The sequence below is a fragment of the Tachysurus fulvidraco genome, chromosome 3 (genome assembly GCF_022655615.1).
Source record: "Tachysurus fulvidraco isolate hzauxx_2018 chromosome 3, HZAU_PFXX_2.0, whole genome shotgun sequence".
Classification (NCBI taxonomy): Eukaryota; Metazoa; Chordata; class Actinopteri; order Siluriformes; family Bagridae; genus Tachysurus; species Tachysurus fulvidraco.
In genome coordinates this window covers 17564485-17588082 of record NC_062520.1, presented here as the reverse complement: position 1 = coordinate 17588082, position 23598 = coordinate 17564485, and the positions used below count along the sequence as shown (strand labels likewise).

Here is a 23598-nt window from a genome sequence, read left to right as displayed (position 1 = left end):
GTAATTATTTTTTAGCAGACTTTTTACTTCTACTCCTTACATTTTCACGCAATTATCTGTACTTTCTACTCCTTACATTTTAAAAATCGCCTCGTTACTCCTATTTCATTCCGGCTTGTTTTCATTCCGGCTTCAAAAAAACCTATCAAGATAAATTGCGCCATTCGGATAGAGTGAATGTAATTGTGGTTGGATGAGAAATATAAACATATACCATTCCGACACCCTATTGGTTTGTACGTGACCCATCGCACCTGCACATGACACAAATCATGTCACACTTCAGTTACATTTACATTTACAGCATTTGGCAGACGCCCTTATACATAAATGCTTAAATCTCTAACGTTGAATACATCAATGCTGGCTCACTAGGTTACATACTTAAGATACCATGAGTTTAAAACATTTGTTCAAGTTACCCAATGCTGGACATAGCAGACAGAGCCAAGTACAAAGGTGTCTGTGGCAGAGGCTCAAAACTTAATGTCTCAACAACCAAGCACCCGCATTAGCGAGGAAGTTGGTAGCCAGGCAGACCAACCAACCCCAACCCTTACACATCCCTGGCCATACCTGGAAGAATTGTTTGAAATGGTTGGGTGGAAAAAGAACTCATTGTGTATGCGCTGTAAGCTATGTGTACCCAAATACCTATCCTTATACCTGTCTAATTTTTAAAAGCATATTGAGGTGAGCTGAAATTTTGTTATTATCAGTCAATTATTAACAAATTTGAAATTCGACTTTAGCCAAATGTTATCTGAGCTTAAATTATTTATATATTTGTAAGTTAATTGTGGAAAGCTATAGTTTTTGTTATTATCAGTCGATTATTGACAATATTGTCGTAACCTAGTAACGTACTAATAATGATAAATTTGCGATGTTTGCTGTGGCAAACGTGGGTACATGCCAATGGTTTGCTTGAGATTTGAAATTCAACTTTAACCAAATGTTACCTGAGCTTATATCGTTACTATATGCAATATTTGTAAGTTAATTGTGCAAAGCTATAATCTACAGCTGGTTGATAAGTTATGTACTAAGGATAGTCATGATCCTGTCTGTGTATGAGAGTGCACGCACCTGTATGGGGCCATATGGGTCCTTGTAAAGAGGTAATAGGCCCAACTATTAGCCAAATGCTAGCTGCTTGTGGTCCTAAAACAGCTTTAAAGAGATAGTTCACCCAAAAAGAAAAAAATCCGTCATCATTCTCATGTTGTTTTAAATCTGTATGAATTTATTCTGATGAACACCACAAAAGAAAAACAAATATTTAGGAAGTATTGTGATAAAATATGAAGAAGATATTTTGATAAATGATGGTAAGCACACAGTTGATGGTACCATTGAATTCTATCATTTATTTTCCTACTATGGAAGTCAATGGTTACAATCAGCTGTGTGCTTACCATCATTTATCTTCTTTTGTGTTCATCAGAAAAAAGTAACTCATACAGGTTTAGAACAACATGAGGATCAGAAAATGATGACAATAATTTCTATGGAGACACTGAAATGAGTTTGAATTGAGTTTAAAATGAAATTTAATGACCCACAAACACACACACACACACACACACACACACACACACACACACACACACACACACACACACACACACACACACACACACATACACACACTATCCAATACACAATTACAATACTGTCATATAGTCTAAATCGTCTTGATTTTTGTAGAGGTACTGAAGTCCTTCCCAGCTGTATGCCAGCTATCACTTAAGTTTAATACGGCACTCCCTGCATCAGCAGCCTGTGAAAGACTGTTTAGTGTCTATTGGTAACTCTTTGTCACGCTCTGTGCCTAACTGATGTTGATTACCCTGTTGGTGTTTGTCCAATGTGTTTGTTTCAATAAAGTTTATTGATGACATGCCTCTGAAGTTTAACCTTTTTCACCATTACAATACTTATAGCCAACTAGTCATATTTTCAGCTCCATGAAACACAGCTCAGTAGTAAACATATATGGTTCTTTAATGTATTTGCATTGTAGGAGCCAAATTGAGCTTTGTGTTAATTCCATGTTTTTCTCTTGTGAATAGTAGTGAGTGAATGATTATATGGCCAGAGGGCTGTCTACCCCACCTAGAGGACAGTTGGGAGGCTGAGGGTGAAGCCCAAGGGGAAAGGCCTTAAGGACAGGAAGTGACAGCATCTAGGTGTGGCTGAGTGGGCAAACAGTCTTTTGACGGTGTGGTGGTGTGCCATAAAAGAGACTGCTTTAATTTAATTGTATATTTTTATTTTACTTCAGGTTTTCTGTACCATTACAACAACATCAATAAAAGGTCATTGGATAAACTGGATCAACCTCTATTCCTCATCTACACAACTGCACGCGTCAAGATATATCCAGCTCAGCCACTAGTATTAGCAATTCAGGGAGCAAAGGAACGACCACAAAAGGCTGATACATGCATTGTACTAAAATGCATTCTTTTTCAATGGGTTCTTTTCCCTTCAGTCCTCTCCCCATTGCTCTTCTCCCTGTACACCAAATGGCTGCACCTCTAATGGCCCCTCTGTCAAGCTCCTGGCGATCATTGGACACCTGTCACTCAAGGTATACATGAAGTTCAACAGTCTGCCGCAGGGATTGGATGGAGTTGGAATGGATGGATGGAATGGATTACTGTAGATTAATTCTGTTATTTTCTTATATTTAAATGGAGAACTTTACACATTACACATAAGATTCCATACCTGTATATCGGTAAGTTTCCATTCACAAACTATGCCTACCGTTTTGGGTTGTCTGAATTGTCATTGTGTTTTTTGATTTGTTAATTTGTTTTCGGATTTGTTAATGTGTTTTGCACGTAACTGGCCCCTGACGACACCACACTGATCGGCCTCATCCAGGACGGTGACGTCTGCCTACAGACTGGAGGTTGAACGGCTGGCTGTCTGATGCAGTCTTAACAACCTGGAGCCGAGCACGCTCAAGACAGTGGAGATCAGAATCATCTTTATTGCCAGGCATGTTTAATGACCACGTTAATTAATTGACATGAAGTTTAATGAATCTTAATGTGTGAACAAACTGCTATCGCAATCATATTAAAATACCATCCTCAGATCTCTCGCTAGTCAAATGAGCAATTGTTAGCAATGCCATTAATCTATTGACTATTTACAGAGGTGTAGTTGTTGCTATAGCTACCGTAAACTATATATTATATACTACAGACTTAGTTACTGTATATTAGTATTGTTTTGACTTCAATGTTGAACTGGAGAGTGAATGAAAGTACCAGGTCTTACCTAATTATTTCACACGAACACACACACACACACACACACACACACACACACACACACACACACACACACACACTAATTTGCTTACATCATATTTATATACACAAACTTGAACATTCTTGTAATGTATGTACTATGGGGTTTCATAGTTTTGTGATAAACCTGCCCCCTAGTGGTGACCTATATTGATGTATTGATATTTGCATTCAGTTCCGGTTCAGTAAAAGAATAACGTGAGCAAACCATGGTGTCGCGTTATTATTATTCTGGCCGCAGACACAACAATTCTGTATGTATTTTTTCTTTGTTTTATTTTTTTTATTGCTCTTCATCAATTATTTTAACCCAGACATGACAATATACAATATAGAAACGATATGATATAGAAAATATACTATATAAAATATTCTAGAAACTAAATATATATTTGAAGTCCTACACATAAATTTAACTCATATATATATATATATATATATATATATATATATATATATATATATATATATATATATATATATATATAGCTTCTGTCACTAAAACAAATTCCTCGCATGTGAAAACATACCTGGCAATACAGCTCTGTCTGATTCTGTTTCTAATACTAATTCTGAATACACTGTGAAACTGACAGGTTTTAATGTACTGACAGTGTATTATTATTATTACTATTACTATTAATAACCTCTCTCACAGACAGTTGCCAAGGTAGCCTGTTTTCATATTTTTGTTAACTACTTATGCCATTTTAACATATTAGATTCTATAGTTTTATGTTGGCAGAATCTTAGAAGCAGTGATCAGAAATGAAGTTTGCAAGAACTATAACAGTATTGTTGTGATGGACTTTCTCAAGTTCTTTGCCACAAAGTTGGAAGCACACAGTTGTTTACACAATTTACTTCCACTAAACCTGTGTCCTGTGCACAACCAAGACTGTAGAACTTGGGTGATGTGCCCAGAGACCTGACATCAACCCCACTAAACACCTTGGGTGAATTGGTACACTGACTGTACAGCAGACCTCATCAAATAACAACAAAAATCTCAATTATGTGGCTGAATGAGCAAATGCCCACAGCCACTTTTCAATTAATTATAGCAGCAAAGGGGAGTAAATCTGGAATGGGATGTCCAAAAGCACATATGGGTGTGAAGGCATCCACATGCATTTGGCCATATGTAACTGCGTCTATAGGAAACTGATTTTGCCAAAAACAAAACAAAAAACGTATTAATAAAAGTAAGGAGTACTTTTTGCCCAATGTTGCCATTTATGCATTCAGTGGTGAAGCAGTTTTGATCATATACTTGAAGTTAAACTAGATTTGCACAATGCCAACTCATTATAAGCCCTGTGTCAAAACCACGATCATAGACTCAACCTGACTATTTGCCTTTATTGATAGTACTGGCATAAGAAAGACATTAATTGTCACACAGCAATGTTTATTAAGTTGAGAAGAACAGCCTACTGTGTGCTATAAATTAAAATGAGGTTTTCTGCTGGAAATCTTTATTAATTTATTACTTGCATGTTCATTATTTGTAAAGATTTTTACATTCACAAAATGATTTTCCTTTTCATTTAAAGGCCCTGAACTCTGACAAGATTATCAATGATGTTAAAATACTTTCTGACTGAACATATGTATTTAATTAACAGAACTGCCATTCTCTGGAATGTTTTTTGACATTTTGTATTGTCCAACAATTTATTTGCACTTTAATATGTAAGGTGCATTTACATATTAAATATGTAAATGCACTTTATAAATAAATGAGTAAAAACAGAAATGAAATGGAACAGATTGGAACAAAAATGATCAAAAAATTGTGTCGGAATCAATTTCTGGAACCAGTCAGTTCTTAGGGATAAACATTTCTGTGTATTCATATGATGGAAGTTTTGTAGATACATCAGCAGGTAATATGTTGTGTATATTGTGATTCCACTATAACACTGGATTTCAAAAGGCATTGTCTCTTTAGCGAGCATCGGAATTGGACAGCAGTGGGGATTTCTCGGTTAGAGGTAGCTCCTACAGGTAACAAACAGTTTGCTTTGTATTATTCTTATAATTATGTTATACTGTCAGAAAAATGTGTTAGCCAAATGTTTTTTGTGTTCAAGGAAAAAATCTAAAAATCTAAATATTTTTTCTAAAAGTTATAGTTCCCAGTCACCTATGTCCCTGGCGCCTGCAGAAATGTTGTCAACTGAACAAGCTGCTCCACCTAGTGTACAAGCACCAAACTTCTTCATCACCAACAGAAGCCACATGTGTAAGAATTTTTGAAAAACAAAATAATTAATATTATTTATTTAATTCTCAATTGTTTATTTCTCCCTTAAAAAAGTATGTGATGGTAAAAATATAAAAATGTATATCTTTGCCTCTAGATGCCTTCATGCCCAATGGTGGTACACAGATTAGCAGCAGCAAGCAGAATGATCCAAGTTTCAAAATACCCACTTCACGTGCTGCACAGCCTGGCCCATCCTTTGTTAATTTCCATGTGCCGGTTGTTCATGGGACTCGACATTATGCCCCTGGCAGTAAAAGGTACAGTTATGCTTTATTCACTGCATGTAAGAGTAATTATGGATGTGTTATGGAGTATATTATTTAGCAATAAGTAAAATCAATCAATTAACCTAATATAAATGGTCAAGGCTAGTTGTATTTAAAGGGATATTAAAATGAGGGAACGAACGAATGCGGATATCTTAAAAGAAAAGCATTTACAGAAGGGGTTTGGTGTCAAATTTCCATTGTACACACTCACTATCTCCTAAAAAAGAGTAAACATTATTTGCTGTAAAATTCTCTACAAACCTTTTAAAGAATGTGTAAGTATTTGACAAGAAACCCAAAGTATTTGACAAGAAACCCTTGATGCTGTGTGTTACAATATGGCTTTGAAGCTAAGAATAACGACAATAAATGCTTTTGGTTTGAGGAAGCAGGAAGAGCTGTGGGGAGGCGGGGATTGCTCAGACAGCCACTGAGCTACTGACATCAGGAGGTTGGTGATGTCATATTGATGTCAATATGACATCAATATGACGACATCAACCTCCTGATGTCATATTGATGTCAATAGCTTTAATTGTAATTGCACACATAGTTAGTCAGTGCGTGATGAAGGCAGACAAAGAAACACATGGCTATAATTAGAGAGGAAACAGAATCAGATATGTTTTTATTCATTTTTAATATTCTAAATGATAATAGGGTGCATAAATATTATACATAGTACACAATGTAGCATGGTGCAGATGGTGTACATGATGTTTGTCTGTTTTCTGTTACATCATGTTTTAGTTTTCAGCTGAATGAGATTCTTTGAAATGTAGATAGAATGAGGGTACTCTAAAGATAAATAATAATTCCGCAAGAATTTAAACATGTCATGAGAACTGTGAAAAAGTGAACCATTTGAAGCTTGTTTTAAGACATTAAATGTTCTAAATTGGTATATTTGCAAATTTGTATATCCTTACAGTATTGAAAGAAAAAGTCTATGTTCTAAATCTCTGAATCTCTACGGGCCAGTTGTTCAAAAAGGTTAATCTGGATCAAAATGATCCAGATTTTGAAATCCCATTTTTTCCGATTCAGGATCAGGTAATCCTTATTTTTATGCCGGTTTTTCAAAGCAACATTGGATTGGATCACCCTGATCCAGATACACCGTTTTCAAGATTACCAAATCCGGATTACCTGTGCTCTAAATGGGACAACATATCACAACGTGGGCTACCAGCTATGTAAAGAACAGGTAGAAGAGCTAACATGGGGTCACTGTAAGAGTTTTTTATTTTGAGACAAAACAAAAATAACGAACGTCCACTTCCATTCATAATTTCTTTTATGACCCCTCATCTGAGTCACAAAAAATATACATTAACAAATACATTGTGGATATTTTGAAAATGTATTAAAAAAAAACAAAATGGCTACATGTCCAATAGTTAACAAAATAAAGAATGTTCAGGGTTCTTTTTCATCTGAGGAGGAGAGACCAACATTTCCAAGCTCTGCTTATAGGAGGTGGATCTGAAGTTTTGCCTTGGTTTGGTCAATTTGATTTGTTCCTCTGCCAGGAGTATCTGTGCTTCTGCTCTTTCAGTCTCTCATTTTCAAAGTAATTCATAGGCATCATTATTATTCGGCAAAGGACGCTTCAAGCCTCTTTTCTGAGCTCCTGTAACTGCTGGCTCTACCATTGAGGATACAGGTTGTATTTCAATAATAGGGCTGAGATCCAGAATGAATGTTTCCTCTGCATTAGGAGGAACTGGCTCACTTGACTCTACCATCCCCTACAACACCTTGAATCCCATGCAGAGCTTTAGAGTTCTCACCTGCAACAATGTCCAGAATCACATCTGTGTATTCACCTTTCTTAAAAGGTTTGTTGCCTGTTGGGGTGTTTTTTGCTTCAACAAGGTCCATTTTTTGTTCTGGCCCTCAGATTCTTCCATCTAAATTTCACTTGCTCCAAGGTCCTCTTCTAGACAGTCCCCATTGCATTCACATTCTGGGTGATTTCAACCCAAATGTCTTTCTTCCTTTTGTTAGTCGCCATTCCACCCACAAGTGAAGTGGACCTTTTGAGTCCATGGGTCCACCTCATCTGTTGCACTGAACATAGTATTTATAGGCCTTGGGCATGATTGATTTAATTGAACACAAGCCACAGCACATCAGCCAATTGGTGTGTGGTTATTTGACAGCCATCTTATATTCGGCCTTTCTCAGAAAGGGGGGGGGGCACGAGAGTGGTGCTAAAGGAAAGAAAGTAACAAAACAAAACACCAACTAATTTGGTTTGACCCTCTAACCTGAGTAATAACACAAAATGTGGAAGAAAAAAAAAGTCTTCAGCGTAAAACTCCCTATCTAAACTACTCTATCTAGCCAAAACACAAAACGTACAAGGGGTGGCACTCACTCCTAAACTAGTGTGTCTAATACAGAGAAGTTATCCTACGTGTGCACAATGTATGTCACGCGACCTCTTGCCTGTCCACTTTTCCCCTTTAAACGGAAAACGAGTCACCAACAATATACACAAATGGTTACTACATAAACAGTACACAAACTCACAAACATTCGGTTTTGACAAAGGGTAACAACGAGGATGGATGAGACGCTCAGAGTAACTTGCAGCCCTCCGGCCACCTTTAAAAGTAATGACGTCACTTTTAAGGCCAGGAGACTGACGGTTCAGTGGACCAATGGGAAACTGAGGATGGACCTGAGGAGAGACAGCGCGAGAGATAAAAAAAAAAAGAAGCAAAACACAGACACAGCCATACCACCACTAAAAGAAAAAAAGAAGTCATGATAAGTGTCAGTTTATATTAATGTACTGTGTCATCAGTCAGGTTGAGATGATTTTCTTTACAATGTTACATCGAAACAAAAAAGGTGTGTCCTATAAATTATGAAGATGTGTTTGGTGTTTTTAGACCACTTTACTTTCTGCAAATTTACAAACAGTCAAACATTTTAAAAAATCTTTTTAAAAAATTGTGTAAAAACTACCTGAGGTACCTAGTAAATCGCTTTATAAATGCTTAGAATGGGTCAAATGTGAAAAACATTTGCATTTTCAAATAATACAATCTAGAAACCAGAACATGCACATATTTAACATGGTATTTAAATGATTGGAACAAATTGATAAAATATAGTGCATGTATGTTAGAACAACAAGTTATTGTTTACAATACTATATATCAGTTGGTTCTGAATGCAGGCTGTGGACTTTTTTCTTTTTTTCATTCATTCATTCATTCAGATTGAAACCATTCCTTCCACTTGCATGTGCAGAACATGGCTTGACTGAACTGCTAAAAAAAAAAAAATTGTAGTCTAGTTGGATGTGATCATGCTCACGGGAGGGTCTTTGTTATCGCTTCCTGGGAAGCTGCACGGGAATGCCGTCGGAAGAAACAGTATGTCAAATGTCTTGAAAACCACGTTGCCGTGCTTGAGGAGGGGGAAAAAAAAAAGACACTCAAAGAACTCAAGGCCTTAAAAGACTTGTACTGCCACAAAACTGAATAAGCAAAAACTGTCGGGGATCACATTTTAACGATTGTGCTCTTTACAGATTACTGAATGCTGAATGCACCCAAGCAAAAGCACTTTCACTCTGTTTAGTCACTGCTCGCAGATGTAGAAAACAGGCCACAGATGCATTGTTTATGTAGTTTTATATCTTGATGACTGAAGATTGTATGTGTTATGTGATTGTCTAACAGAGCTGATTTGCTGCACTGAAACAGTGAATGTGTGGTATTTTGCCTTTGTCACTTGTTCTTTTTTAGGAATGCAGCTAAAGAGTGTCGCCGTAGAAAAAGAGAGTATATAAACTACCTAGAGGTCCATGCTTCCATACTGGAGCAGCAGAACAAGAAGCTCATGGAAGAGCTAAATTATCTGAAGGGAATCTGTGAACAGAAGCCAAGTTAGGTCTTAAAGGTTACTGCCTCATTGCTTTGCATCTGCTTCTTTTTATTTGGTTGTTCTGCATGTTGTTTTTTCATCTTTTATCCATACCATCCTGGGTTTTTATAAAGAAAATAGTTTTTATGTAGTGAATATGTAGTGTTTCTATTTAGTGAATTTTAATCCTGAATAACTATATTTTTGGGCAGAACATGGCTTGAGGGAACTGCAAATTATTATTATTTTTTTAATAATAATTAATTTCCCCCTTTTTTTGTTGATTGGCCACGCTAGTTGGATGTGATCATGCTCACGGGAGGGTTTTTGTTATCACTTCCAGGGAGGCTTCACAGGAATACCGTAGAAAGCAGAAGGAACATATAAAATCTCTGGAAAACCGCATTGCTGACATGCAAAAAGAAAACGAGACACTCATACAGCAAAACCATTTTGCTTACTTAGAGCTTGAAGTGACAAAGCTGAAGAGGAAAAATGAGAAGCTAAAGAGGAAAAACAAGAAGCTCAAACAAAAGCAAACAAAATCTTGATGCAATTATCAGAATCCAAGATATGTCACTAAGGTTAAATTTGGTTATATTTAGTAAATATATAGTAATGTATAATGTAATGTAGTTATATTAATGTAGTAATATTTTAATTCTAAATAAATATATTTTTGAAAATTAGTTTTCATACTCTGCATATCTTTACACATTTTAGTTCTGCAACTGATATATATAATTCACAGATAATCCATAACATTAAAACCACCATAAACAGTTCTGAACCCTCAAGGCATGGACTCCACAAGACCTCAGAATGTGTATTGTGGTATCTGGCAGCAAATCCTTTAAGTCCTGTAAGAAAAAAAGAAGTTGCAAGGTGGTGCCTCCATGGATCAGCACATCCCACAAAATCAACACCTTGAATTCATATTTCTCAAACCATTCTAGGGAACTGCAATTTTTTTTTTTTTTAAATAATAATTAATTTCCCCCTTTTTTTGTTGATTGGCCACGCTAGTTGGATGTGATCATGCTCACGGGAGGGTTTTTGTTATCGCTTCCAGGGAAGCTTCACAGGAATACCGTAGAAAGCAGAAGGAACATATAAAATCTCTGGAAAACCGCATTGCTGACATGCAAAAAGAAAACGAGACACTCATACGGCAAAACCATTTTGCTTACTTAGAGCTTGAAGTGACAAAGCTGAAGAGGAAAAATGAGAAGCTAAAGAGGAAAAACAAGAAGCTCAAACAAAAGCAAACAAAATCTTGATGCAATTATCAGAATCCAAGATATGTCACTAAGGTTAAATTTGGTTATATTTAGTAAATATATAGTAATGTATAATGTAATGTAGTTATATTAATGTAGTAATATTTTAATTCTAAATAAATATATTTTTGAAAATTAGTTTTCATACTCTGCATATCTTTACACATTTTAGTTCTGCAACTGATATATATAATTCACAGATAATCCATAACATTAAAACCACCATAAACAGTTCTGAACCCTCAAGGCATGGACTCCACAAGACCTCAGAATGTGTATTGTGGTATCTGGCAGCAAATCCTTTAAGTCCTGTAAGAAAAAAAGAAGTTGCAACGTGGTGCCTCCATGGATCAGCACATCCCACAAAATCAACACCTTGAATTCATATTTCTCAAACCATTCTAGGGCTGTGTATTGGCAAGAATCTGGCGATACAATACGCATCACGATACGGGGTTGCGGTACGATATGTTGCGATACATTGCGATATTGTAAGCAAGGGGATATATTGGGATATTTCTTATTTTAATTATAGGATAAAGTTTTAGGGAAGCTGTCAAGAACACCACCATAGGCAAACCTTAGCAAAAAAAATTCTTATTTAACCAGAAAACATTGGGAACATTTGCATTAATTAGCCCCTTCTGCAGTGATGCGGTCGATATACCGATCTGTTGTGGTGAAGAAAGAGCTGAGCCGCAAGGTGAAGCTCTCTATTTACCAGTCGATCTACGTTCCTACCCTCACCTATGGTCATGAGCTTTGGGTCATGACCGAAAGGACAAGATCCCGGATACAGGCGGCCGAAATGAGTTTCCTCCGCAGGGTGGCTGGGCGCACCCTTAGAGATAGGGTGAGGAGCTCAGTCACTCGGGAGGAGCTCAGAGTAGAGCCGCTGCTCCTCCACATTGAGAGGGGTCAGCTGAGGTGGCTCGGGCATCTGTTTCGGATGCCTCCTGGACGCCTCCCTGGGGAGGTGTTCCGGGCATGTCCAACCGGGAGGAGGCCCCGGGGAAGACCTAGGACACGCTGGAGGGACCATGTCTCTCGGCTGGCCTGGGAACGCCTCGGTATTCCCCCGGAAGAGCTGGAGGAAGTGTCTGGGGAGAGGGAAGTCTGGGCATCCCTGCTTAGACTGCTGCCCCCGCGACCCGGCCCCGGATAAGCGGTAGAAAATGGATGGAGCCCCTGCAACATTCAATATGATTGAACCACTTTATGTGCAGTATGAATAAAGGGGGAAAAATAAAGTGCTTGCAGGATGTAAAGTGCTTTCTTAAATGTATTAAATGTTAGCTGTTATAAACAGACCATATATATTTTTAGAGCCTGCCTTTAAAGCTTCACAGTTTCAGTTTACAATTGTAGCATGCAGTGTCCTAACATTTTGATCTAAACAAAAGAATTATATCTGCTTAATATCAATGAAAAATAAAGTGCTTGCAGGATTATTTAGTTAAACTAAATATAAAATATAACATTTTGATCAAAGTGCTTGCAGGATTCCTAAAGAAAACAAAACAAATATAAACAATAAAATATTTACAGATGTTGAACATTCGCAGAACCTTTAAACTTGGATTTTACAGGTTTCTTTGATTTGTATTTATATTTGTCTTTTTATTTAATGTCAAGGTTTTTCTGAAGAAAGATATGCTGGTCAATATGCTCAGATGTCAGGGCACTTCTATGCGCATCTTCATATATATTTTAACGTTAACATTAGTAGCACGCCGTTATGCTAGTACTGTACTTTGAAACGAGTGGAGTGGTGCTACCCCTTTAAGAGCAATGTGCCGTTGCTTTATTACTGTTACACTAGTTGGATGTGCGCATGCGCAAAAGTGTACAGGCTTCAGTTATAACACCACGTGTGTGGAGGTCTGATGCTGCAACCGATATTCTCTTTTATTTTCATTTTCTCATACTAATGAGTATTTTTGTTTTAGTAACATGTTATTATGGAGGTTTTTCCTGTGTACGGAGGAATAAACCGTTGTGAGTGAAACGTTTGTGAGTTCTCCGTCCTTATTTTCACGGGCCTAACCTTGAGGAGCTATCCTAAATCTCCATTAATGTGTTACTTCCTGTCACTGTTTAAGTTCAGAGATAAGAAGACTGCGATCTAGCGGTTGGGATATAAACGGAACAAAATGAAACTGCCATGAATCTGTATAATTTTTTTTTTTTAATAAATATCGATATTGTGTTTTGAGAATTGATACAATATCGCCAAACAAAATATCGCGATACTCACGTGTATCGATATTTTCTTCCACCCCTAAACCATTCCTGAACAATTTTTGCAGCATGGCAGGACACATTATCCTGCTGAAAAAGGCCACTGCACAGGCTGTAAAAGAAAATGTGATTCATCAGTCCAAGCCACCTTCTATTGCTTTATGGTCACATTCTGATGCTCAGTTCTGGGCAGGGGTCAGCATGGGAGCTCTGACTGGTCTGTGACTATAAAGCCCCATACATGGCATGTATCTGAGATGCATTGTATATTCTGACACCCTCATGAACTTTTTCAGCAATTTGTACGACAGTAGCTCATCTGTGGGATCAGACCTGGGCACTCATGACTCACTGGTTCACTGATTTTCCTTCCTTGAGCCACATTTGGGAGTTACTAATTATTATCCAAAACACAGCATAATACCTGCCATTTTTTTAGTTACTCTGTCTCAAACGTTTAACCATCACAATTTGGCCATATAGAATATATTGAAGATTCGGGTAGTGGACTCAGTACAGCTGTGGCACCGACATGGTAGTAGCATGTTAGTGTGTGTTGTGCTGTTGAGAGTGTATCAAGTACAGCTGCATGGTTGAACATTTCAAATCGTGCTTTTACTGGCTACTTTATTACTAGGATGTTTGTCCTTGTTGGTCCTACATGCTTGTGTACAGCATACAGACTTAAGCTCTTTTTCATACACAATTTATGTTAAGTCTTTATTCAGTATAGAGTACTGTGGTCCTTTGGTGGTCACTTTCCCCTGACTTACAAAGTGAACCATTATACCTTTTTGTATTTGTATAAACTTACTAACTAAAAGGACAGAGCTTCTCACTGTATTACTTCAATAACAGCATGGTTCTGAAAAAAAGCTGGGCTACGTAAAAGTTTGGTTTATAGTAAAACACAGGTTCTAATACATTTCTATATATGGTGTAGCTATCTGTAATTTAACTTAACACTGCATTTTCCATCATAATAGATCCACAATTCACACATGCTATTATTAAATTGAGAGAAAAAGGTAGTAAGAGAATGATATGTACAGCATGTAATATAGATTTGTATTCACAGCCTTTAAACATACATGTGACTGTCTCATTGTTTTTAATAGGATGACCTATGTGGACAAAATAATCATGTTCTGTTCCAAGTTTACGACAGCCACATAAATGACAGGAAAATGGAGGAAATATGTCAGAGTGCTTTAAGGTATTTTCGTTATTCCTTGACAAATGTGACAAAAGTGAATTCCAAGTCGTAAATACGCATGGACAATTAGGGTATATACTGTACACTTAATATGATGGCCATGCCCAAAATGATTAATGTTTTAGTCTGTAATGTTTAAGAATTTCTGATCGCCTAGACACCTCCGCACCACAGTCTTTACACTGCCACATAAACTAAACAAACCACAAAGAGAGAAAAGGTGACAAAAATAAAAAAAATCAATTTAGTGATGGTGTCATAACAGTCCCATTAGGGTCATGGTTATCCGCATCAACTTTGATTACATAAAGCTATGCTTTGTATAAGCTGTTAAGATGTATGTTAAATGCACTGTGTGTAAGATGATGTTCTTACCAAAACAATGAGCTCCCCAAAGAATTAGGTTTGGTTCCACATCACACCAAGACAATCAGATATGAGAATAACCTGCAACAGAAATAAAAATGAGCAAGAATTAAAAAGATAAATTGTAAGCATGTTGAGGAAAAAAGTAATTGTCCAATAATCACAAAATCACACCTTTTATATTTATTGTTTCGAATAGATGATGATACAGTAATATTCGTTGGTGTATATTGAAAATGGGCAAAATTCAACAATTTGAACATGGAGCATGTTATATATATGAGATTGAACCATATAGAGCTTTTAAAATTAAGTTTATTAAGAATAAGAATATAGAAGGATATTAAGATTCATTGCTTTGAGTTACAGGCACACAAACTTTGGAAAAAATGGCACTCATATATATATATATATATATATACACACACACACTTCTAGTTTCAACATTATTTGTTCTAGTTCTTCAGAAAATGTGTGACCATTGAAAACGTGTACTAATTTACTCATGGATCCACATTAACATCCCTCTATATTGGGACTTAAAATTAAGAAACCAAAAGAAAAGTTTGTTAAGAATTAGAATCTAAAAGGATATTAAGATATTTGTAATACGAGTAGCAGGCATGCAAACTTTGGGGAAAAGGAAAAAAAAAAAAAGTTTTCCCCATTTTTAAAATGTCACCGTTGGCATACAGTAGCTATTAAAACAAAAGATGGCTAAAGTCAAACAATTTAGCTAAATAGACCTAACAATCCCTGTGTAAAAGTAATATGATGATGCAGTTCTTAAGTCATTTTAACCCCCCTGTAATCTGACTTCAAATCTCAGGTGAAAATTGTCATTTTGACCCATTTTAAAAAACTAATTTCTCAGTAAATATACATCCATCATGTAGCCTAATATTTTGGCTTTCTTCTTCATTTACGTGTCTTTCTTCAGAATTTTTTTTTTTAACAAAATCAAAAATCTGAACCAGGAAAGTTTCTGAAATTTGGTTGCTTTGTCCACAAAATGACAAATTTATAAAAAGGCAAACTTAAGTGGACTCAAAAAAAAAAGCCTGAGCTAAATAACTCCTACATTAAACAATTTTTAAGAGATTTTGGAGGGCTTAGAAACATTTCAGGGTAAGTTAGCTTCAGCCCCCCTAAAATAGGCCTAACGACGTACCTGCGTTAATGTAACGTTAGGCTTGGCCAGTCTAACGTGCAAGCCCCTAGACCAGAGATGTCAAACTCTGGCCCGCGAGATCATATCAAATGTGCATTACAGCAGGCTAGCCGCATGCTCCGCTAATAATACAATTCCCAGAATGCCTTGCCGCTGTAGTCACGAACAGCAAGCGCCCTTCATTCTCTGTTGACAGTCGTTAACAACCAGTTTGTCTTGTGTGCTAATGATGTGTGCTAACGTGTCACGAAATATTTCATGAGGGAGAGTGTGTCAAAAAGTGTATGGTCAAAGTTTGCGAAACGAACACCACTGAGGTCATCCTTAAAAATATTCTTGTTTGCCGTAACCCGACCGACCGAGTCAATTTAGGACCCACTCAATTTAAGTCCGACCGACTTGCCGGTTGTAAATTTGCGTTAAGACCGACCCTTTTTTTACTCTTCAAACAACTAATACAAAAGCAATAAAATAATATTAACGGGCTCGGGCACCATAATACATCTAAATAAATGCATTAAAACAGCTCAACGCCGCTTTAACTTGGCACGAAGTTCTGGAAAAACTGTCCAGCATCAAAATAAGGTTTGCAATGATGCGCCCAAAGGCACGGGTTGAAGACCCAGTCAGTGACGTCACGATATGCTAATTTGTTTAAAGTCATACGTACGTAATCACCATCACCAAAATTGTATTTTTTTTTTTTACATTGAAACTTAAAAAAATATATATAGACCTACCTACCGACCAAACCAAATACTGTAAAAAATACTGCAAACCAAAATATTTTTAAGGATGGCCTTATGTGTCTTTTATTTCAAATTTAATTTCTTATGTGTTTGTAATATCAATCGCTGGTTGTTCCAAATCCTGTGTTTAAGCAAAACTAAAGTTTGTTTCCGTATGAAAAAGGTTGAACTTTACATATCAGTTGCAGTTAATTTTTCAATAAATATTCAGTTTGACCCGTGACTTTATCTCAGTTTTATATTTTGGCCCACTGTGAATTTGAGTTTGACACCCCTGCCCTAGACAGAAAGAAGGTGAAGCTACAATTAGCATTCGTAAAACTGTTTGCTTTTATTTGGCTTCCACAAACAGAACCCTGTTTAAGTAACAAATAACACACACCAATGATTATAAATTGCTTTCCTACCGAAAATCCATAGCTGGATGCAGCATTCAAAAGAGTGCATCAGGTACAATACCCCCGTCATGGCGCCTTCAGAACAAAATGTGTCTGCACATGCGCAGACCGGACAGTATATGGAAATTAAACTAAACGTATTTTTTGCTAGTTACTTTTAATGGAATGAAATTAACTTGTTTTAAACAGAAAGGTGAAGCTAAAATTAACATTAGTAAAACTGTTTTGCTTTTAGTCGGCTTCCACTAACTAATAAATAAGCTGAACAAGACAAACACCGAATTCACCACGTATTTACACTTAAGCCAAGTTAACTTACTAACCTTACACAACTCACGTTAAGCTAGTCGCTGTAACCTTAGCTAATGTAATTCATATAAACAAACCCACAAACTTAGCATTAGCTAAACACATTTTTTCTGTCAAATGTTTTAAAGTGTAAACAGAAACCTGTTTAAGTAACAAATAACACACACCAATGATTATAAATTGCTTGCATACCGAAAATGCAGAGCTGGATGCAGGCAGCATTCAAAAGACTGCATCAGGTACAACCCCATCGCCTTGGCGCCTTCAGAAGTATATGTAAATTAAATTCGTGTTTTATTTTTCAAATTACTTTTAATTGAATGAAATAAACTTGTTTTAAACAAGGGCAGTGAGTTTGAAAATTACTAATAAAAAATAAATTGGATTAAATAACACATTGAACTCAGTGAAATTAACCAGATAAAAACTCTGGACAAACCCAGCATTTCCTACAGGTAAGGGAAAATCATACCTCATAGTACATACATTTTTAGTATCCTTGTAACAAAGAGCCTTGTGAGGAGGACATATTTGTCTAGGATAGGGAGGAAAAAATCAACACCCTTCCATAATTGTCAGTTTACACTGCACCAGTAAAGAGAACCTGTTAAATACTAATGTCTTGGTCCATTGTTGATGTTGTCTGAGCAGTTTATTATATTTAATTTTATATTTTTACACCAGACACTAGTGCCACTAATTCTGCTGCAATGCATTTCTCTTCTGCACTTTACTTATTACTTATCTTGGTGAACTGTGAACTGCTGAATGCACATCTTTTGTCTTCTTAGTGTTGCATGTCCTTTTGCCTTGTCAAACAGCAGTGTCCCAAATCAGATGTTAGACTTTTGTATTCATATAATGTACATACTGTAATAATATAGAGGCGAATATAACAACGAATAAGCTATAAAATGACCATTTCAGTGACTTTTTTTTCTTCAGTAAATTCTTACCACCTTCTAGGTTTTAATGTCTAAAATGTCCTGCTCGCCAACAACAGGTGCTGTGCCCCCATACTCCTCTTCTCCTAACCCATACCCTGCTGCTGTTTACCCCATAAGGAGCTCTTATCCTCAGCAGAATCCATATGCTCTGGTGAAAGGCTTCGGACACACAGTTCACACAGGTTATCCTTCAGTGAATACATGTAGATGTGCATATTGACCCCCTGGCACACCTGTGCCCCCTCATTGGTGAACAGATAGCACTGTGAGTACAATCCCACATCCTAATTCTTCCTTTCATACATATGAATGTAAAATATGAAACATTTTATTTTCTAACAATCTCCTTCTCCTCCACAGGTTAGAAGACAATAGATATGCATTTGCACAGTCCAGTATTTTACAGCTAAAGTTGGGGCTGAGTCGTTCCCAGCCAGTCGTTCTTCCTTCTAAGCATAATGTGAATCTGAACCCCGTTGGACGAAGAAAGAAAAATTTTGGAGCGGGAATGAGAACCTTTCCGTTTCCAATCACATTTGTTAGCATTACTCATGTTCTCTGGCATATCTCACATCAGAAGACTAGCTCTTCATGCAGACTTGTGTTTTGTGGACTGTCTTGCAGTTTTTATAGCATTTAACTCTTGAAGTGGTTAAAAAAAGAGAAGGGTAATGGAATTAGTCTGTATTTGGAATCCATATTGAAGTGAGTGCATGTAAGTATTAAAAATAATAATGCTAGCTGAAGCTCCCTGCCATGATTGATGCAAAATCATCAAAGGGTTATAAAAAGCAACATCCAAAGGGTTAGGGTCAATGCAGCAACTTCACATCTCTAATGCAGTGTCTTTATTGTTATTACATAGAAAATATAAATTATGTTTTCCATTTTTTAAAAGAAACAATGTTGTAAAATTCTTACATTCCTTTGGTTTAATCATTGGTTTTAATTTTTTTAAATGTAACTGAGATGTCCGTATTTGGTTAACACACTTTGCTCTAATGCCACTTTGTATGTGAATGTTGGGTTAGGTATTTTCTATATATATATATATATATATATATATATATATATATATATATATATATATATATATATATATATATATATATATATATTATAATTTTATTTTAAAATTTATTGCACATCTTTGCCTGTGTGGAAACAGATAGGCCGGCTGAGCTGCCAAACATACAACACACAGTATTGGTGCTGATAGCATGCCTTTTTATTTCTTTGCTTTTAGGGTTATTTGATAAGGATTTGACAGAAAGGGTGATAGTGGAATCATTGCTTTTATCTAACACATTTTTATTTGGTCGATTTATAACCCAGGCATATTTGTTAACACTACTGAGGACAGAGTAAGGTATTGGAGTCATTTGGTTACGAAACCCCAAAACACTTAAATTGCTTGTTGCCTCAAGTTTGCACCATTACTGACTGAATTTCACGGTCTTTTTACTTCTTCATTTTGCCTATGTCGCCTTGGTTAAAGAATGTTTTGTAATGTCTGTGTTTTTGTTTTGTACTTTCAAGAAAGACCAAAAATAAATACAATAATGAACATTGTCTTTAGTCTTGCTTGTTTAAAGTGACAGCAGTCTGAAAAAAAAATGCAGCAAAAGCTCAGCAGCAGGAACATAAAGCATGTTGGCTGATGTCATGTGTACTAGCAAAACTTTGCTAAACCACTGTTGCCCAGTATTATATTCTGTTATTCAGCATAAATCCCTGAGCAGATTGAGCACCTACACCCCAACATGTATTAGCCAGGAAGCAGACCTGGATAGATGTCAATCAACAGTAGCTTGGGATGGCATAAAATCTTGTATATTAAAATCTTGTTTATAAAAATAACCATTTAAGGCAAAAACTACTGCATACCATATTTATAATGTTGCCATAACACCCAGATTTAAACTTATTTTTCTAAATCCTAAATCTCCGATCTTTTATGGGCTGACAGCAGTATATCCCTGATCTCAGACTGCATGTGTCTTTCAAAGAGAAAGTAGAAAAACACACAATGCTGAGTGTTTAATTAGTTTTTTTGAATAATGGTTTAGTTCTATAACTTTGCAATACATGTTATTTGAAAAATATCAACAACAATGCACTATGCATTATGCTAACCATTTACCAATAAGCATTTGTAACCATAAAACAAGTCATTAAATACTACTTCAGTGACTGTATATAGCTCTTAGAAATTAAATGGAAATTTAATGGAAGTTTTAAAAATAAATAAGTTATTAATCTTCAGTAACAACTTTATTCTGAATAGGGTTGAAGTAGATCTAGAGCCTGCCAAATGGACTGGGGCATAAAACAGTGTTCCTTTGTTGGAGTTTGTTTTGGAGTCCCGTCTTACTTTGAGTGTTGCTGTGGTTGAGTCCCAGGCTCTGATGAGCTGTATATTGTGAAGTGACATACAGCTAAGTATGGTGACCCATACTCAGAAATCGTTCTCTGCATTTAACCCATCCAAAGTGCGCATACACACAGCAGTGAACATACACACACCGTGAACACACACCCGGAGCAGTGGGCAGCCATTTTTATGCTGCGGAATTATTAATTCTTCATTCTTCACACTCAGAGGATTTAACCTGAACCAGGCTTAACTCCTGAACTCCTAGCATTACTCTCTCTCTCTCTCTCTCTCTCTCTCTCTCTCTCTCTCTCTCTCTCTCTCTCTCTCTCTCTCTCTCTCTCTCTCTCTGTGTGTGTGTGTGTGTGTGTGTGTGTGTGTGTGTGTGTGTGTGTGTGTGTGTGTGTGTGTGTGTGTGTGAGCAATGGACATACAACAGTTCTTTAAAAGAAAAAAGAAAAAATCAGGTGAGAGACTATAGGGACAGTCCGTAATGATCTTGTGAAAGGAATTTGTAATTTACTAAAAAGTTAAAAGCCCAATAATAATAATAATAATAATAATAATAATAATAATAATAATAATAATAATAAAGACATTTAAAATGACAGGCCTCGGTGTGCCTTTTGATCATATCCTTAGCTTTAGCAACCCTGAAAAGGAGCTCAGCACCCCTAAAGCTCTGACCCTAGAATCTCCCCTGCTGTGTAGATGACAATATGAAGCAGAGTTATCCATCTGGCCATGAAAATTGAAAAAAAAAAAGAGTGGGGACCAGTACAAAAAGTAGCGTTATAACACTCCTAAATGACAATGTTTATAGTCTCTCAAGGTTACAACAACGTTAATGCAACATGGAAACCAATGGATTTACATTGGAATGGGCATAATGCCAGGTCAATATGAATGCACATCCCTCAGTAAACAATGACCATCAGGGATACATTCACATGATATGGATTTTTGATATCAAGAATTCAGTTTTCAATACTCTCACTCACTCACTCATTTTCTACCGCTTATCCGAACTTCTAGGGTCACAGGGAGCCTGTGCCTATCTCAGGCATCATCGGGCATCAAGGCAGGATACACCCTGGACGAAGTGCCAACCCATAGCAGGGCACACACACTCACGCATCAAGGCAGGATACACCCTGGACGGAGTGCCAACCCATCGCAGGGCACACACACTCACACACTATGGACAATTTTCCAGAGATGCCAGTCAACCTACCATGCTTGTCTTTGGACCGGGGGAGGAAACCGGAGTACCTGGAGGAAACCCTCGGGGCACGGGGAGAACATACAAACCCCGAGCACACACAAGGCGGGAATCAAACCCCGACCCTGGAGGTGTGAGGCGAACGTGCTAACCACTAAGCCACCGTGCCCCCCTAGTTTTCAATACTTAAAATGTAAATAAAATGTAAATATTAAGAGCGTGATTTCTAGTAGTAAACATATTTTTGATATCAGGAATTACATTTTACACTAGTAAAAAATAATTGCTGATATCTGCTATTGCATATTCACTAGTTGAATATTGCAAGAGCCAAGTCATATTATAAATAGTATTTTATATTTGAAAATGGATAAAAAGGAATCTGAGGGAGGCAGTTTAAGTGGGGCCTAATGTAGCTTATAAAATGAATAATAGTAATCTATAACTAACTGAATATAACTAATAGTTTTCTATAACTTACGGGTGCTATGCTGAAATTTGTTAGTAGAGGACATGCTGTCAAGTGTGTATGTGTGGCAAATGGTTTACATGGCTCACGGGTCAGGTAGGAGGGCCCCTTAGCAGAATTTTGCTTAGGGCCCCAGGGAGGTCAGGATCGGCTCTGGCTGTATGCCAGCTATCACTTAAGTTTAATACGGCACTCCCTGCCTCAGCAGCCTGTGAAAGACTGTTTAGTGTTGCAGGGCTGATCTTCAGGCCAAGAAGAGCATGCACTGGCTCAAAGAACTTTGAGAACCAGCTGATTTTGCAGCTGAACAAAGCCTATTGTCACGTTCTGTGCCTAACTGATGTTGATTACCCTGTTGGTGTTTGTCCAATGTGTTTGTTTCAATAAAGGTTATTGATGACATGCCTCTGAAGTTTGACTTTTTTCACCATTACCATACTTATAGCCAACCAGTCATATCTTCAGCTCCATGAAACACAGCTCAGTAGTACACATATATGGTTCTTTAATGTATTTGCATTGTACTAAAATGCGTTCTTTTTTAATGGGCATACACAGTATGTGGCTGAAACAGGTAGACTAGTGCATCCCACATTTTTCAACATTATCATTTTAATATAACATTATAGTCATTATGGACTTTAGAAATATGTTTTTTGAGGAGGTGGGGTAGTGCACAATAGGCCTCTGTGGCACAGCCTAAGCTTTTGTCCTTAATGGCATTTTTTCCTTGCATTACTTATACTTTTATACTTTTAATGTATTTTTGAAACCAGTATTTTTACACTTTTACTTGAGTAAAAATCTTGAGTTGATACTTCAAAGTCTTTTTAAACCCTAGTATCTATACTTCTATTTGAGTAATGAATGTGAATACTTTTGACACCACTGTTCACTGCAAAACTCAGCCAGCTCCATCAGGCCAATGTGGACGCTCACAGAAATGGGGAGAGTCCTGTACAAACAGGCCAAATACACACTGAAAAAGGAGATCACAGTGGCAAAGAGGAATTATTCCGAGAAGCTACATATTCAGTTTTCCTCTAATGACTCAGCTTCAGAGTGTGGAGAGGTCTGAAAGCCATCACCAACTACACGACA

General features: G+C 36.8%; 2 protein-coding genes and 1 long non-coding RNA gene across 12 annotated transcripts in view; 2 read left to right on the top strand and 1 right to left on the bottom strand.

Moving 5' to 3' along the window:
* Positions 1-3486: 3486 nt before the first annotated feature.
* LOC113644632 (cyclic AMP-dependent transcription factor ATF-1-like) overlaps positions 3487-23598 on the top strand; it is a 29737-nt gene continuing 9625 nt past the window's right edge. The window contains exons 1-7 of one of the 10 annotated variants that reach the window (XM_047811609.1): positions 3487-3583; positions 5284-5339; positions 5462-5577; positions 5696-5858; positions 9638-9777; positions 18489-18697; positions 18793-18886. In XM_047811609.1, the coding sequence (XP_047667565.1) occupies positions 3539-3583; positions 5284-5339; positions 5462-5577; positions 5696-5858; positions 9638-9777; positions 18489-18652 (684 nt within the window). In that variant the 5' untranslated portion in view covers positions 3487-3538 and the 3' untranslated portion in view covers positions 18653-18697; positions 18793-18886. Of the gene's footprint in view, positions 3584-5268; positions 5340-5461; positions 5578-5695; positions 5859-8429; positions 9832-10098; positions 10445-10827; positions 11174-18488; positions 18698-18792; positions 18887-23598 lie in introns of those variants that run through there. The other 9 variants (XM_047811611.1, XR_007140195.1, XR_007140194.1 and 6 more) reach the window with 9 other exon arrangements.
* LOC113644629 (cAMP-responsive element modulator-like) overlaps positions 5871-23598 on the top strand; it is a 66413-nt gene continuing 48685 nt past the window's right edge. The window contains exon 1 of the mRNA XM_047811607.1: positions 5871-6321. The gene's annotated coding sequence lies outside the window, so the exon portion shown is untranslated. The remainder of the gene's footprint in view (positions 6322-23598) is intronic.
* On the bottom strand, positions 12164-17313 carry LOC113644633. The gene is made up of 4 exons (XR_003441028.2): positions 17186-17313; positions 14868-14939; positions 13293-13388; positions 12164-12223 (listed from the first exon to the last, which is right to left on the bottom strand). It is a non-coding gene; the product is annotated as an uncharacterized LOC113644633 (long non-coding RNA).